The sequence below is a fragment of the Xiphophorus hellerii genome, chromosome 5 (genome assembly GCF_003331165.1).
Source record: "Xiphophorus hellerii strain 12219 chromosome 5, Xiphophorus_hellerii-4.1, whole genome shotgun sequence".
In the NCBI taxonomy this organism is placed as follows: domain Eukaryota; kingdom Metazoa; phylum Chordata; class Actinopteri; order Cyprinodontiformes; family Poeciliidae; genus Xiphophorus; species Xiphophorus hellerii.
The window spans coordinates 25,132,901-25,149,832 of NC_045676.1; the positions used below are offsets into that span (position 1 = coordinate 25,132,901).

Below are 16,932 nucleotides of genomic sequence, written 5' to 3' on the forward strand. Positions count from 1 at the left end.
TACTGCACCACACAAAATTATTAACCCATTGGCTGTTAGAATAAATACTCGTAATTATCAACAAGAAAAAAAAACTGTTTTTAATCAGTATGTCAAAAATCAAATTGAAATTAACTCAAAAAATTTATCGAACTCACTCGAATCGGTTTCAGAAAGTCCAAATTGGAGAGGAAGTGGTTCTGAGCCTTGTTCAGCCAGTTACTGGATGATTTGCAGATGATCTCTTGAGTCAAGTGGGACACGTTACGGTCTGCAATGTGGACAAACTCCTCCAGCGGTGTTACGTTGCAAAGATCTCTGAGATGGAATCCAAAACCTTTTGTGAGCACCTGAAATGAAAAAAACAAAACTATTTAAATTCAAAAGGTCAAAAATAGTCCAATGTATTCCTCTTAAAATACATAAATAATAGCCTTTATTTATGCATTTTATGTAATACGAACTTGTGTTTTTTCACCTAGTAATAATAAAACTGCTGGATTCCACAACATGCAGTGCATTTTGGACATTTTAAGATACAGATGGAAGTTTTAAATTCCATTCCAGTCTGCCAAAATAATCTTCATATGGTCTCTGTACAGTTTATTGTTGAGAAATTTCCCAAATATCCAAGACAATTTATCAAAAATGACTTGGACAATGTTCCGAATATTTATATAACACAAATAAACACATTTTATTAAGAATTATTATTATTAAAACATTTAAAAATATGAAACAAATTATAAAAAACACAAATGGAGGCACTCAACAAACTGGTCAGCTGACTAATGCCTTACGTGATGTCACCAGGGACACTTGGGCCTGGAAGATTGTTTTAAAGAGTGTCATTTTTTTATTTTAAATAGTTAAGGTTTTACAACTAAATAGCAAAACAGAAAGAAAAACTGACCATAAAACATGACAGACTGTCTAATGTGAGTCATGTTGATTTTACAAAAATTTTTACTTGTAGCTTTAAACTAGGCCTACAGTCAACTACTATTTCAATTACATTTCAGAGACACAAATATTAAGCAGTTAATATAACATTTTGTCACATGTTTTAGAAAGCAATATTGCATCAAAATGTTTGCTTCAATAGGTAGCTTACTTGGAGATTGTCTTTAGCTAATAGGACAAAAACGTCCTTAGACTGGACAGACTGAAGAAAACTAGCAGAAAACAGCAAAAAGTAAGAATTGGTAATATAAATAATGGGACAAACATTGTACTCAGACTTCCAAGAAACCAATTTCATCATAATATGTTTTGTTACTGTTTATTTCCCCCCTGCTCTGGAGAAAAAAAAAGTGTTATGTTTTAGTAGGAGAAATTGCAGAGAGGTGAAGTAACAAAATGTCCTTTTCTGGAACGTAAGAGCCTACAGGGAACAGAGGCTCTTTTTTTTTTTTCTTTGGCGACAGAGTCAAGATGTGTGTGTTCTTTGCCTGCCTCCAAATGTCCTTGACCGCTCTGTGCTATCCCATCTATTAGACAACATAACACACACACGCACACGCACCCCTGCACAAACACACGCATAACACAGCTGTTAATCTGTTCACTGGAGAACATCAGGGCTTAAAGCCAGTTGGGAGGTTTGGGAATCATACAAATTGACTGACAGAATTCAAAACATGTTTTCCTTTGAGAAACGTAACATCGGCCTGTGTGTGTATTCACCTTTTCGCTGCAGAATAAAGTATTATATTACATTATATGTCAACAGAAACTGGTGCAGCAATGTGAACAGTCTCATAATTGTCATTCCTACGAAGGAGCGATGATCCTGGCGAGCTACGTGATCTATGAGACGTTCCCTTCTGTGATCAATGAGCGCCTGGTAGACGGGGCAGAAGGGGAGGAGGGGGTGGTTTGTGTAGAATCAGATGGTGTAACGTGTTTTTGATTTAAAGCCTCTGTCTCTGCACGTGAGGGGAACTGGGAGGGGGGAGGGATGAAAGCAATCATGTGACTGCAGCCGCAGAGCAGAGGCGAAGGAAGGGCCGGAGAATCGGTCAGTGAATGCGGTTCAAGTTATTCAGATATAGCTCATATGGATGGAAGAGGATAGGTTTAGAGAATGTCCTTTTAACACACAACAAGAAAAAATGGACGCTGAAGAAATAACAATTTATCCTTTCAGCTAAGGGAACAACAGAAAATTAGATGTAGGAGGGGGAAAATCATATCAAAAACCATGATAAACATACAGGGAAAAAAAACAAATGGGAGAGGGACTACTGCTCAGTAGCTTGTACATCCATCCATCCCCCGACTCAATGTACGTCCACCCCCCAGGGTATTAAGGGCTTAGCTGTGCTCTGGCTGAATCCTTTGGTCCAACAGATACCGCAAAGCCAAGGTCATTAGATTTATGCACAACCGCTGTGAATATCTGCAACAATCCTAATATTTTACCTTCTCCAAATTGACGTCAGCCTCCAAAATTTGCTTCAACGTGTGATGAGAGAGCGATGCGTTGTGGTGCAGGAAGTGAGAAAGCGTTTCGTCGTCTCTCAAGAAGTCTTTCAGCTTGAATCCTGGGGAGGAGGGCAAACAAAATTGCAAAGGTGATTGAGTTCAAATCGTCTTGGAAACAATAGAAGAGAGAACATGAGGAAGTTGCAAATGTTTTTATTTTGATATTATTGGTATTTCATAAAAGGGAGTTGCCAGATTCAACTAGACAGAATGTTTGTCCAAATGTTTGGGGGAGGGGATTCAAAGTTGCAAAATGAAATGGGGAGTAACATCAACAATGAGCCAACATGTGAAATGAATCCCAGACTTTATCTTATGATTGCGATCCACTTCAAGCATTTGAATACTGATGAGTCTCCAAATGCACACACAATTCATCTTCCTCGCAGTCTGAAAGCTCTTTGTGCTTTGCTGCATTCCGAAGAAGCCGAACCCTTCCTGAAACCGGCCCGAGTCAGCTGAGCGGTACCAGAAACTCACACAGATGCACACAAGCACACAAAAATACAGACTGTTCCCGCTTCCACGGAGCGATGAATTTAATAGTCTGCAGAGGTTACTGCGGGGCGTCCAACTTTCCTCCAAATACTTTATCCCTTCTGTCTCAAACTGGCTTCTTCACTAACTTTTCTTACATGCAGCGTTTCTTGAGGAAGCCATTTTAATTTCCTTTCCCTCCAGTGATTTTTCTTTTCTTTTTGTGGACTTATGAGGACAGTTTGGAGAATTATACACAAAAAAGAGGAACAGATTTTTTAACAGCCATTTTTCATAAACAACAGTTTCGCAAAAGGAGAAGATGTTGCTACTCTTATACTTCCTTTTCTGATGTTCTGTAGTACTGTACGAAATAAAATTTTATATTTTAGCTTTAAAGCATGCTTTTTCTTTAAATCATATGTGTCTCCCAATCCCACTGCTTATGGTTTTTCCATGTCGTTCCTTTGTGTATACAGATCAAATGACATCTAAACCAACAGTCACAGGAAACACTTGGCTTTAACTAAAACACCCAAGGGAGGAAATGAAAGAGAACAGAGTGTTTTTCAAGAGACATGTGACTGAAAAAAATATTGTCCTGAGATGGTCCTGAGATGGTCCTGAGATGTGTGGGTCCTTTGAAATTTCTGATTAAAGATTAAGCATCGTCAATACTTTGGCATCAGATTTCTTCTCCAAATATAGCTGTTCATGTGTCCCTGTGTGCCTCTGCCAGCTCTGTGTGAGTATTAATGACTTAAACCCTCAGTGGTTAACGGTCAGGGAGCTTTAATGGAGCCTAATCAGCGTCCCACTGGGAAGCTGCAACTCCCAGTGAACTACACGATTACTCAGGAGATCATGTCAGCATAATTGTGATGAAATATATATTTTTTTTTTACTTTATTTCCATACAGTGCACTCCACATCTACTGGCGACTCTGTAAATATGTGTAAAATAAATTTTTTAAAAACACTGAAGTTCACTGCTGAAGCATAATCTAACACTGAAGACAGTGCTGTTAGCTGTGGACAAGTTGTACCGTCCTTCACACAATGCTCAGTGACTAAATAAACCCGAGTCTTCTAAGTCTTGCCTCAGATTTGGCTATTTTAAAAATGTTCAGTTTTTGCTTCCAAGGTAAAAGTGAACAAGTCTTGGTGAGTAGCTTCTTTCTTGAAGCTAATAACATTAATTAAATTGCATGTTCTCTTGTCTTTCCCATTTTGAATAGTAGAATGTTATAGTTATACCCTGGTAAAAATATAAAAACATATATAAAAACATTTCACATACTTGTATTTCATAAGAATCACCAGGGGAGTCATCATGAATTTTTTTTACAGACTAATATTTTCAGTTTAACGTCTTTATTTTACATATAAATTGTGTGAGATTATGCTTCTGTAATGAAAGATTCATTAATCTCTTTAAGTGCAGCTCTTTAAGGGCTGCTAGTAAGTGTGAAATGTGCTGCATATGTTGACAAGTGATGTGTTTTTTTTGTTTCTTTTTTTGCATCTTGAAAGTGACCCAGTGCTGTTATCAGCAACAGAAGTGAGTGAGATTATGCAGAATCCCTTTGATCTAGGCTGCTATTTCCGAGATAACTTCCCATTTTAGCTGCTTAGCGATGCATTATGTTAGAGATGTCTCTACACAAGTGCATTCTCCCTCACGGATTCAAGACAAACGCAGAAAGAAATATGGTTTAACTTTAGAAATCGTTTGTGATCAAGTGCACAGAAGGTTTCTGAGCCAATAAAAATATTTCAGATGCATTCTGCTCAATTTGTTTCACATCTTACAACGAAACACATTTCAAACGTGGGAGATAATCAATAACTAGGATCTGACGATGTTTGAAACAGGAAACTAACATCTTCTTTTGCGAAACTTTTTTTATGCATTAACTATATGACTGAAAAATCCTATTTTGGCCTTTTGCTTTGAAGAGATATCTCTCTTGATTAAAACTTAGAAAAGCTTCCAAGAAGTGATTATACAATTAGCTTTACCTCCGGGCTAACTAAGATGCAGCCAAAACAACTACCAAAAAAATTTAGCTGCACAATTTCTAAAGGAAGAACTAATCTGCTCAGTATAAAATTAAATTGGGGTCTTATGAGACATAATGTTAATGTCCTCTCATTTATATAGAGGAATTATACTGACGGGCATAAGAATGTGGTATAAATATAGTTTTAAGCAACAATTAGCTATTCCATCCTTGTTGTTTAATAGTCTTACACTTTAAATTCTCTTATCTTCTTTTATTATGTCATGTTATTTCTACAAGACCATTTTACATATTGTTCTTGTCATGAATTGGAGTTGTAGATGGTGAGGATAGGATGCAGTGGAACCCGGTAGTTGGGAGAAATGATGATTTTAATGCCAAACACGAAGGAGAACAGAAATCCAGGCAACACAGGTGAATGATGAGGCAAGGAAACACAGACACTGGTAGCACTGGGAATACAGAACCTTAGACACACAACAGGGAGCAGGTGACACAAGTGGGGTTAAATATACAGAAGATAATCGGGGGAAACAAGGGACAGCTGGAAATCAAGGGGTAGACAGAACAACACAGAGACTCAATTAACACCAAAATACACACAAAAACCCAAATCCTCAGTTCTTTTTTTCTTCTTTTCATTGTTGTTGATTAAATTAATTTAAAATAACTAAAACAGTTTAAATCATAGACAAAAAAAAAGATTGAATGTGTTTAATTTTACTTTCATCATAAATCCTAATTATTCCAGTAAAATCCTGAATGGCTTAGAAGAAAGTGTTTACAGTATCTACAGCAGACTGTCTGTAACTAAACTGGGACAGGAAGCAGGGACATTGTAGAGAAAACAAACTACCCAATCTATGCTTTGATTACATTTTGTCTGCCAGGGTGGAGTCTAAAATTTAATATATTTCCTGTTCTGTGCCACTGACAGCACGTACGAGCAGACTGTCCCTCCCTACCAGCACACCAATGTTGATGGAGTATGGCAGTGATTACTTGCAACACTGGCTGCCAAACCGCAAACTTAGTCTATCTTTTATATGACACTATTCATTGCAATTAATTTGTACCTACAGTGAATGCTAGATTAGACTCATAACCTTGGGCTCCAATAAGTTTGAGTTAGTACACAGGTGCTGCAGCTGATGAATGGTGAGAAAACGATAAAAAGTCCCCAGTGGGACTGAAAGTAGGACACTTTTCAACTGGAAGGCGCAACAAGAGGATAATTAAAGGCGTGTCCTTACGAGCAGGGTTCTTCTGAAGCTTTCTGAGGGCTCCCAGCATTCCCCGGTAGCCTTCGTAGCTCTTATCGTTCTGGGTGTACAGAAGAATCTTCTTGGCATCGTTAAACAGACGGGAAATTCTGGTGACGACAGCAAGAGGAAAAACACAATTACACAACGCTCTTATAAGCTTCAAAAAGACACAAAGACGTCTTCTAAATAGTAAAAACAAACAAATTCTACAGTTCTGATCAAATGTTAATAGTGTTAATACAAAACAGTATAAAGAAAAAAAATTCTTAGCCACTTTACTTACATGGAGTCATTAAAATTTCCAACTATGCCTGGAGTTTCTCCAGGGGTCGGATTACGAAAGCAGGGATTGTTGGCATTACAGATAATGCCTTGTACCCAGGGCAGGGTACCTGCTGAGGGCATGGCCTTGTTAGGAAAGTGGCCTGGGGGGAAAAAAGCAAACATTTTTCACGATAAGTTAAATTCCAGAATAGGTAAAACATAAGCAAACTGTAAATAATAATGAGATACATGGTATTCCTCGCAAATAACCTCAATGTTTAGTTTCTTTGATTTCTTAGTAGCAGTTGTTTCAAATGTACAAATAAAATATGACACTTTCTAAAATATGACTACTTTCTAAAATAGTAGAAAGGACACTCCTTCACTTTGTTGGCTTGGTTTAATTTTACAGGTTGGAGCCTTTTTGAGATACTATGTATTAAACATTTTAATAACTTTTAGATGCTTTCTTTCGCTGAACTGTTACGTGGCAGAAGGTTGAGAAAGCAGCTGCACTTTTCCTGCAGCTGATGGTTTAGTCACAGATTCACATAGTGCAAACAAATATTGACAAAGCGGAGAGCTTCTTGTGCGTCAAAAACAAGGACCTCAGTTGACTACCATGTTGATCTTTCTGAGAATCAAATGTTTTGCCTAAAAATAACACAATGGAACAATTCAGTGATACAGCATCCTCTTTATCATTTAAAAATAACATTCTTCAATATGTGTTTTGTTAGTACAATATTGGTAGTGAATAAAGTTTAATCTAATTCACTGAAGGTTACCTGTGATGTACTACAAGGTTCTACAGTAGGTCCTCAAATTTTTCAAAGAGTCAAAGACTTAAAATTTTACTTTTGTGTGGATAGCAAAACATTGCATTTCCCTGAAAAGGTTTACAGCTTCTGAGTAAAGTTTCCATATAAACTTTCCTTTTTACTTACATTCATGTTGTTCATAGGGAGGATAATACATCCGGACTGATATCAGGATGAAGAAGATAAATAAGGGCCAAATGATTTCAATCAGCAGCTGGATCTAAGGGACAAAGGATGATGGGAAGGCGTTAAACATTCCTAGACACAAATCACTTACAACTGATGAGTTAATCAGCTCTTGACTGATTCTTTTCATTTGTTCTTCAGTCGTTGCAGATTCCTTTGCTTCATTTCCAGTATTTGATTCAAGCAAAGCTACATTTCGAGTACATTTGACTGTTTTAGTTTACAAACACTGAATCTCACCATGAATCTGTGTAAAGTAAATTGATTAATAAGCTGCTAGAGAGCGAGACAGAGACAGGGAGATCTGTATGGGATTTTCCATCCGCACCATATGGCCTTTGAGCTTCAGCTGCCCGCTTGAAGCAGCGGGTCAGACATGCAGTGTGACGGTTGAAGAACAGAGCCGCTGTCTCAATAATATGCACTGTATCCCTTTTGTCAAAGCAGATTGTTCAGGAAGTCACGCGGCCACAGCTGCCACTTCGAGGAGCTGAGAAGTGACCTAATTGTATGCAGACTAACTCACCCCCCTCTGTATAAAGGAGCACTTATGTCAACTTGTCAGACTGAATTTAATTTGCATAACTTTGAGCGTGTGGGCATCAACTGGCACATGATAGGAGCCAGATAAATAGATCTAACCGATGATTGTGTCAACCTCACATCCATCTCAGTCAGTCTCCACATTGTAACACTTGTCAATCCAAATGTCTCAGAAGACAATAACGTCACTCCCTCTCTACCCACTTATGGGAACAATACGTGTGAGTAAGCACACAAGAAAAAAATTTTGGATTTAAAGTCAACCAGCTGGAAACGTGAATGAGTTCAAACAGTGTTGGGAAATTATTCCAACATTTTGTATAAATATTTAAATAACAATAATATTAGTAGAGATTAATCAACTTTTCTTTCCCCATGCATATGTTGGAATTTCTTAAAGTCTGATTTGCCCAATCCAGGTTTTACATCTTGTTTATCAAAGATTTATTTAAAATGTAAGAAAGAAACATCAAGCATGTCCCTAACTTCAATTAGATTTGTAAGAAACTGTTAAAAATGATCAGTTTAGAAACTGTCAACGGAGAGTTTTTAGTTTAATGTGTTCAAATGAATATATTTTAATTTTTCATATTGACTCAGCTGTCCACAGGTAAATCAGAGCAAAATTTGTCTCCACATTTATTGCCCCGGTTGCATCTCTAAATATTACATAATATATACATAATTAGATATACTTAGAAATGTGTGCTAAAAAATTTACAATTTCACAGAAAGAGAAGTATTTAGAAAATTAACAGATGTAATAATCAGTCATAACTTACAGCTGAGTTTATGATTCTTTCAAATCAGTGATTAACAGACTACTTACGGTTTGTCTTCGTCTGTAGGTGAAGTTCTTCCATAGCAGTAGACCCAGCTGAGTGGAGACTGCCATGTTGCCGTCTTCCTAACCTCAACAAGCCAACGCCAGCTCCTCACTGAGAAAACACCAAAAAACCACACACACGCAAAAAAAAAACATAGGGTCAAACACAACAAGCATAAAACACAGAGATGACTCAAAAACAAATATCAAAACCATTAATTTACACTATTCTTGTTGTGGAGAAATAGTTATGCAGCCATAACAGACGCATGTTAAGCCTCTTTAATTTAGCTGTGTTCTTGTGAAATAAAACAGTGGTCAATTAAAGAGGACGCTCTCACGCAGAAAAATGGAATTGAAAACAGAACAGAAAGTGATAACATCAATAGAAGACGACCAAAGACACGCAACGATAAGAGGGGGGAAAAAAACAGCAAGAGGAAGGCTGAAATTGGATGACAAGCATTTCTTGAAAGAGTAAATAATCCCAAAATTAAACCATTAGAGGCAAACTACAGTAAAATGCCAGAACATTCACCTGTTGGAACAAAACTCCTCTGACCTGAAACACAGAGCTGCCAAAATAACAGCAAGGCTCAGCAAAATTCAGCCAACCGACTGGAAGACGGCTGCCGACTCCTGCAAATTTAGCTCCACTTAATGTAAACTCTTCTGTCCAAAGTTCAAGCACTTGATCTGGGAGGATGAGTGGGTGGGGAGACGATGGGGGAGCACGCAGGAGGGGGAGGAGGATTGAGCCCATGAAAGGTTTTCAGTAGATTCTGTTATCTTCACTGGCTCCAGCCAGATAACACCTCAGAATCAAACACGATGTTCCATTTGATATGAATTCAAAATTTAGGAATGACTTCAGCTCATTATTTTCTCCTTGTTTATTCTTTACAGAATGAATAATTAAACAGCTTTATTTTTTTTTCCCTTTGTTATAGTTTTTATATTTACAAAGTGAAATTTGGTCTCATTTCTTTGAAAACGATTTATATTTTGTTGTTCATCAATCTAGAAACTCTTCTAATAAGAACTCTTTGTATGTGGCACTGACATTATGTTGACCTTTCACTTAGACCAGAGAAATAATGCGTCTCACAGATCAAATTTATTTAAAATTAGAAAGCAAACCCGAACGCTCTCTCTGTACAAATTCAGACTGTATTTCATTCAGTACGTTCCAAATTTTTTGGAGTTAGGTGGTGAAACTTCACGTTTCATTGGCGGAAAAATCAAGGCCGTCCTATTTTCCATGCATAATGTCCTTTATACAGATTAAAGCTGATTGGCTGCAGTGGACAGTGGGCCCATAGCACAGCGAAGTCAAGGACAGTGATGATCAAACACAACGTGTCATACTGATTAGTTGATCTGCTATAAAATCTAACATTCTATTACTTTAAAAAATATTTTACAAATAGTCTTAAAGCAAATAACTTTGACCAAATAACTTTTGGTCAAAGCTGTTTGACCAAATCAAATAACTTTGGTCTTTTTTTTTTTTTTTTTTACCACCATCAGGGTGGGATAAATACTCACTGAGGGAAAGAAAATATGCAAGGATTGCTTTTAGCACTAAATCATTTTCAACTTATTACTTTGGATACAAATATGCTGAAGGGAAACAGATGTGAAAATTCCCCCAACCAACAAAAAAGACTAATAGATCAACAATGTCCATCTATATATGTCCTAAAATCAATTCCTACTTTGCACAAAATGTGCAAAGTAGGAATTGATTTTAGGACATATATAGATATATATATAGATGGACATTGCACAAAATGTGCAAAGTATAACAAAATCCACTGAAATGCTTAACATTTCATAATAAAAACTAACAGGAACTTTGGGATCCATGAACAAACACAGCGATCCAGCCACATTATCTGTTGCTCGGGTACATCTGTTTCACCCCTCAGTGAGTCACTTGATTTGGTGGCAACAACTACTAAGCAAGCAAGTCAAGCAAAATTATATTTAATTAATCACAGCAAAGCTGTTCCATAAATCTCTGTAAATGAGTAATCTGGCCATATTTTAGGCTACTGCGTCATGTGGCATGAATAACAAAGCAAGTCATATCAGGCACCGTGTCTTTTTTATTTAACAATCCCTCGTCGTGTCTTGATAAAATGCGGAATTTGTTTTTTTCTTCTCAATGTATGAGCCGAGCCGTTTTAAACTAAAACCCTTAGAACAAAGATGAATGTATTGCCATCATTCTACTAATTTCCACCGTAGCATAAGACTAATTTTTATTTGACGCAGCGACAAAATTACGCATCTGAACGAGACAAACACTGGGTCGAAATCTACACGTCGTATGCAGAGAATAAAGATGGAGGTTATTTAGCTCAGTGACTGGTGCAGAGCGAGGGCGCCTCCAGTGGTATAAAACATGGCAAAAAAAAAAAAATCACATTTATGCTTGTTTACCATCGTTCCTCGTTCACGTGTTACATCACATTAAGACAGAATGTTTTTCCTCCGTTCTTCAACGCCATTGTCTTTTTAGCTCTCGTAAAGCGCCTCAAAATGATAACTGATCAACATAGTTTTTTTCGTTTTCTTGTATAAAAAAAAGAGGGGGTATAGTCATCGATGTTGTATGTAAAACGACTTTCTTGGCTCAAAGTAGCACATCTGAAAACACAATATTTCAACGACGTGGCAGCATCGCATAAGGCATGCATGTCAAACAAAAATATCGGGGCGGGGGGTAAAAAAAAAAATTAAAAGAAGGATCTTAAAAAACCCACAAAGACATTCTCTGTATGAGTTTTTTATCGAGTGGAAATTACTTAAATGTAAGATCAATAAAAGCAGACATGAGCCAAACGCCTTTGACGAAATGTTTTCGGTAGGTGTATTTAATAGGATATGAGATTATAAAAAAATAATCGTCTTCCAGACTGACTTTTGTGCTTCATCTCATTGTTCTGTTGAACTGGGGTTACTGTCGGTCATCCAGTTCAGCGGCGCTGACCAACAGCTTGGTCAAGTCAGACAAAATAAAGCGGCAAAAAAGACGAATGAACCTACAAAATAAAGCTACACCAGACATAAACTATGTCGTATGAGCGATTTATTCCTGTCTGTCTCTTATTAGACCGTGTTATTCTAAATGTGTAAATAGACAAAGCAGCAACAGCCATTGTTTTTCAAGTTATGGTCATTTATGAGGTTGTTATTAAGCATCAAATTAAGACTTTGCAACAGAAACTCTTTTACTTTTGTAATCCCTCACCGGATGCTACTTGCTTATACTTTCTAACAGACTCCAGCCCAGAGTCGAGTCCGTCTCAGACGCTGTCGAAATAGAAAATTAGAGACTACAGGAAAAAGAAAAACGTGACATTTATCATCATAGTAGCAAAACGTCCTAATTTTAAGTAAACTGCACCCTTGGTTTAAGCTACAGACGTAAAAATGACGAAAAGTTGCGGATAATTGCATTAGTTCAATTAAAGTACCATATTTTCCTTACGACATAAAAAACTGGGGTTTTTTTTCTTCTCAGTTCCAGATTTACACAATTAGCCTAACAACATGCTAACAACAAGACAAAAAGCGATGAAATATGTGGTGCGGCATTTTCGTCTTAACAAAGAAATTCCAAATCTTTGCGTAAAACTCACAGAAGTGCACGTGAAGTCACCAACCTTAATCTTAATGTGTTTACTCGCTCTTCTGCCTCTCATCAATTGAACGTCCTTTTCTCAAACAGAAGCGAAAAACGAGGTTAACAACTGCGTCCCTCTGACGCCGCGGTCCTCCTTGTTCTTTGTCAGTGTCTAGGAAAACTGTTTTTTCTCCCCAGGCAGGCTTTTATACGCAGCTCGATGCGGAGCGCAGCAAAAGGTAACTAACGGTCACAGTTTGTTGCTGCTCCCTTATAAGGCAAGCACGTGCGGCAGCAAAACATCTCTTAAAGGGCCAGCCTCATTTTTACCGCGCTGGTTTTCAATTAAGGGAGAGCACATATTCAATTACCCCTTGTAATTAGGTTGTGTAAATAATGCAACTGACTATTTGATTACGTTTTTATATATTTGTTTATTGGATGAAGAATATCAATGTTTGTTTTGCAACTGGTTAACAATATATGAACTGATTGTGTAGCGTTATTATTGTATATATTGAAACTTTGAACCCATAATTCACTTTTGTCAAATTTGCCACAGGTTTCGCAATATTAGCAACTGAATGTCTAAAGTTGACATTCCTTTCCTCTTTTTTTGTTCCTAAAATTAATAATATAACAGAGCAGCTAGTTGTTTTTCTGTATATGGGTGAAATCTATTGCACAATGAATCGCAAACAGGATATCATCCTGACAATTTTTTTGTTAACTTCTTGTTTTGCATCAGTCATATTTCCAGTACTCTCAGAAAGGCATATTCTGATATAACCCATCACGTATAAAAAGACATAGATCCTTAGAAAAATGTTGTTTTCTGGAAAACTGGAGAAATTGGAAGAGATGACTTAAGGATATGAGAACACTATCCTTTATATTTAACACCTTAAAATGTTTTGAAATGTACATTATATTTGACAGTTTCAGTGGAGACTGACGACCTGTCCTGAATCTACCCCTCTCTCCCAATGCCCAATGACCCCTTTGTGACCCTGTAAAGATAAGCCGTCTTAAATGATAGATGGATTTTTTTTTTTTGATAAAGAAATTCTTAAAAATTACCCCCAGTACTTTATTCTATCATAAAGTAGTAGCGCATAACTCCTTTCTGTGCTGTGTTTGTATTTCTTTATTATGGGGTGGATGAATTTTTTTAAAACATTTTTTTATTTTAATTTTTTACTAGTTTATTCCTGTTTTGAATGTTCAGAAAAACAATCATGCTTTAGCTAAAATGTGATTATCTACGGAAGAGGATTAGGGCCACTGGAAAAAAAAAAAAATTTAAGTCAGAATTCTGACTTTAATCTCAGAATTCTGACTTTAATCTCAGAAATCTGAGATTAAAGTCTGAAGTCAGACTGAATGAAAGTCAGAAATCTGAGATTAAAGTTTCTCAATGACCAACATGCTAGTTGTGCAGGAGGACAACGAAATATCTGGAGGAACATGTTGGATTTAAGTCAGCTTTTCCATGTCCGAGGGGTCTTTCGAAGATGCCATTTCGTTAATTAAACAACAAAAGGTGAATAAAACAAGATGGATAGTTTAATGTCTAAAGTATAACGGCTCCAGCTAGCTGTTAGCATGGTTTTAGCTTTCATCGACGGAGGAATTAACGTGTCTTGCAATGTTACATCACACACGTTTAATAAATGGTGTAAACAGCTGTTTGCTGGAATTATCCCTGATGGGGTTGTTTCGTTTGATTTTATTGTTCGTTTATTTGAATGTTTTCCGAGAAAATGAAGCAGAGTCTATATTACAGATATAGTGACCAATATGATTGGCGTGTCAATACCGTTTACTTCAGCGAAAGGGAGAAAGGTTACTCGGTTGTTCTGAACATGGGACGTCCTCACCGTTTAGCTAACACCAACTGATGTGCATTACTATGTCAGTGGTACATGTTGGAAAAAGATGGAAACTGTCTCACAATCACAAAATCATTTTCCTGCACTGTATGGTATGTGTAATCTCAAGATTGAAATTTCATCACATACCATGTGCAAATAGCACAGTTACCGTCCAGGTGCGGAAATGTTATAGGCTGCAGTTGTAATTCACTAAATCAAAGTTAATGTTTAAAGTTATTTGTAAAATAAAAAGTCCTGGTTAGGATCATTCCCGCCTTGAACTTTGACCAGAGGGTGATGTGATGTGATGTTCTCTGCACAACCAATAGAAATGCAGAATGTTGTGATAGATGGATGGATGTAAATAAATAGGCAAATGAATAGATAAATAATGAAAATAACAAAATGACCCTATTGTTGTTCCACACAATGTTTCCTTGTATGTGCCATGTGTAATACCTTTTACTATAATTAAACTGCATTCATAAATCGGTGTTAGTGCCAATATCCTAATCAATCCGGTCTTTTATTTTTTAAAGGCGAACGTCCTTTCTGCCCCAATACAGTAGATGGCTTTTATGTTACTTACAATAAGTATTTTCTTACTGCCATAAGCAGTGAACTAAAGGCTCATTATTTTGGGTGATCTTGTTATTGTTCTGCAGTGCATTGAAGAAAATAATTGTTCTTTCTATCTATTTACAGATTGGCTGTGATGTCATAGCGCTGATGGATGACAAAACTGCCAGATTACATCCCCTCTCACAGAGACTGAATTGCCGTCTGCAATTTTTTTCAAAAGCAAACAACAGCTCCAAAGAAAAGAAGGACAACTGCTGAGAGATCCCCTGTAAAAGTGAAAGACAATTCCTACAGTGTCAGATGTGGATGCCCTAATCAGCCTGAACTACAAACTTTCTTTCTGTACCAAATAGATACTTGCAATTTTAGCATACTGGATTATATTGTGCTCATCTCACTTCCAAACTTCGTAGGTCAACCAATGTGATTATGCATCTTGTGACAACACTAATTTATGTTGAAATGCGTGAAGATGTTGCCAATGGTGACCTTTCACCTGCCCATTGAACCTGATTTCTTGGACTAAAGCTATGTAAGCTTCGTATATTTCAGCAAACCGCTCATGCATTGACTCAGGGACAAGTCCAACCCTTAAGAGCTTCTAGTATTGCTGCAATCTTTAGGCATAACTCTATGTCAACATATCTGAAGCAAATGAAGACCTTGTTGCCATAACTCTATAGAAGTGCATGACTTGCTAATGAGGGTGTGCTGGAGTGGGGATCCCTATTAAAGTTGGAGGACTGTAGCTCTGGAGGACTGGACTTGGTCACCCCAAATTAAATTAACATTTTGAAACTACAGAGCGTTTCTACAAACTTGTATTTCTGCAAATATTTGAAGTGTTTATGCCTTTTGGGGAATGCTTAGTGCTATTAAAGTAAAGGGAAGCTGTAGTAATCATCACCCATGTGAAGATCCATCACATTTTGTGTTTCAGCTCTGTAATGACTTTATGATAGTTTAGCAGCTTTTTATGTAAATTAACAAGCTCATAACCAAACTGATGCTATGTTAGCTGACTTAGGTAAAGCTCTTAATATGACAGAACTAAAATAAGAAACAAATATCCAACATAATTTGAACTGTATTTGTAGCATCACTGCACCTATGAAACAGAACCGTGCCCTGTACCATGATATTGTCTCATGACATTTATAAGTGTAAGAGACCATGTATAATTATTAAGTGTGTCTCTTTAACTATTTTTAATTAATGTTTGAAAAGACAAATAAATGGCTTTTTGTCATGTGACTGAGTTCATTTGTGGCAGTTCCTTGAATTCTGTTTCCATCATTTTCAGATCTCTGAATACTTTACCTTGTGGTTAAATACTATCCTGTAAAATGAAATAATTTTCTCAATTAAATTAGCTGATCAGTGTTATTTGATCACTGCAAAACAAGGCACATGAAAATATTGAATTTACAGCAAAATACATATTGGAGGCAAGATATAAGGCTATGGATTTGCAAAGATTAAACATTTTATTGTTAATTCGAATAACATGGTCATCAGAATGAGCCAACTTTTCAAAGCATTCTTTTGTTACAAATCAGTTATTCAATATAAAAGATAACAATAATGCTCTTGTATCAAAAAATAACATAAGTTCTCACAGGTGTAGAAAATAAGCACTAACTGTTGAGCGAATACCCACATACAAAAGCAAAACTGAATTCTGACTTTAATCTCAGAATTCTGACTTTAATTTCAGAATTCTGATTTTAATCTCAGAATTCTGATTTTAATCTCAGAATTCTGATTTTAATCTCAGAATTCTGAGATTAAAGTCAGAACTGTTTTATTTTTTTTTTTCAGTGGCCCTAATCCTCTTCTGTAGATTATCTATTAACTGAATGAACATATTAAAATTAAAGTTACCCTTTTACATCATTGTAGATAATTAAATATGGTGTCCTTATTTTTTTTGCATGATTATTGTGCAGAGTCCTCTGCACAACAGGTTT

At 36.6% G+C, this 16,932-nt stretch overlaps 1 protein-coding gene and 1 long non-coding RNA gene across 5 annotated transcripts in view; one reads left to right on the top strand and one right to left on the bottom strand.

Moving 5' to 3' along the window:
• LOC116719324 (phospholipid-transporting ATPase ABCA1-like) overlaps nt 1-12,730 on the bottom strand; it is a 36,233-nt gene extending 23,503 nt beyond the window's left edge. For 2 of the 4 annotated variants that reach the window (XM_032561812.1, XM_032561810.1), the window contains exons 1-7: nt 12,547-12,729; nt 8,876-8,984; nt 7,444-7,537; nt 6,516-6,657; nt 6,221-6,339; nt 2,404-2,525; nt 138-329 (exon numbers count right to left, since the gene is read on the bottom strand). In XM_032561812.1, the coding sequence (XP_032417703.1) occupies nt 138-329; nt 2,404-2,525; nt 6,221-6,339; nt 6,516-6,657; nt 7,444-7,537; nt 8,876-8,941 (735 nt within the window). In that variant the 5' untranslated portion in view covers nt 8,942-8,984; nt 12,547-12,729. Of the gene's footprint in view, nt 1-137; nt 330-2,403; nt 2,526-6,220; nt 6,340-6,515; nt 6,658-7,443; nt 7,538-8,875; nt 8,985-12,522 lie in introns of all 4 variants that reach the window. The other 2 variants (XM_032561811.1, XM_032561813.1) reach the window with 2 other exon arrangements.
• Nucleotides 12,620-16,221, top strand: LOC116719325 (uncharacterized). The gene is made up of 2 exons (XR_004339168.1): nt 12,620-12,745; nt 15,086-16,221. It is a non-coding gene; the product is annotated as an uncharacterized LOC116719325 (long non-coding RNA).
• The last annotated feature ends 711 nt before the right edge of the window (nt 16,222-16,932 follow it).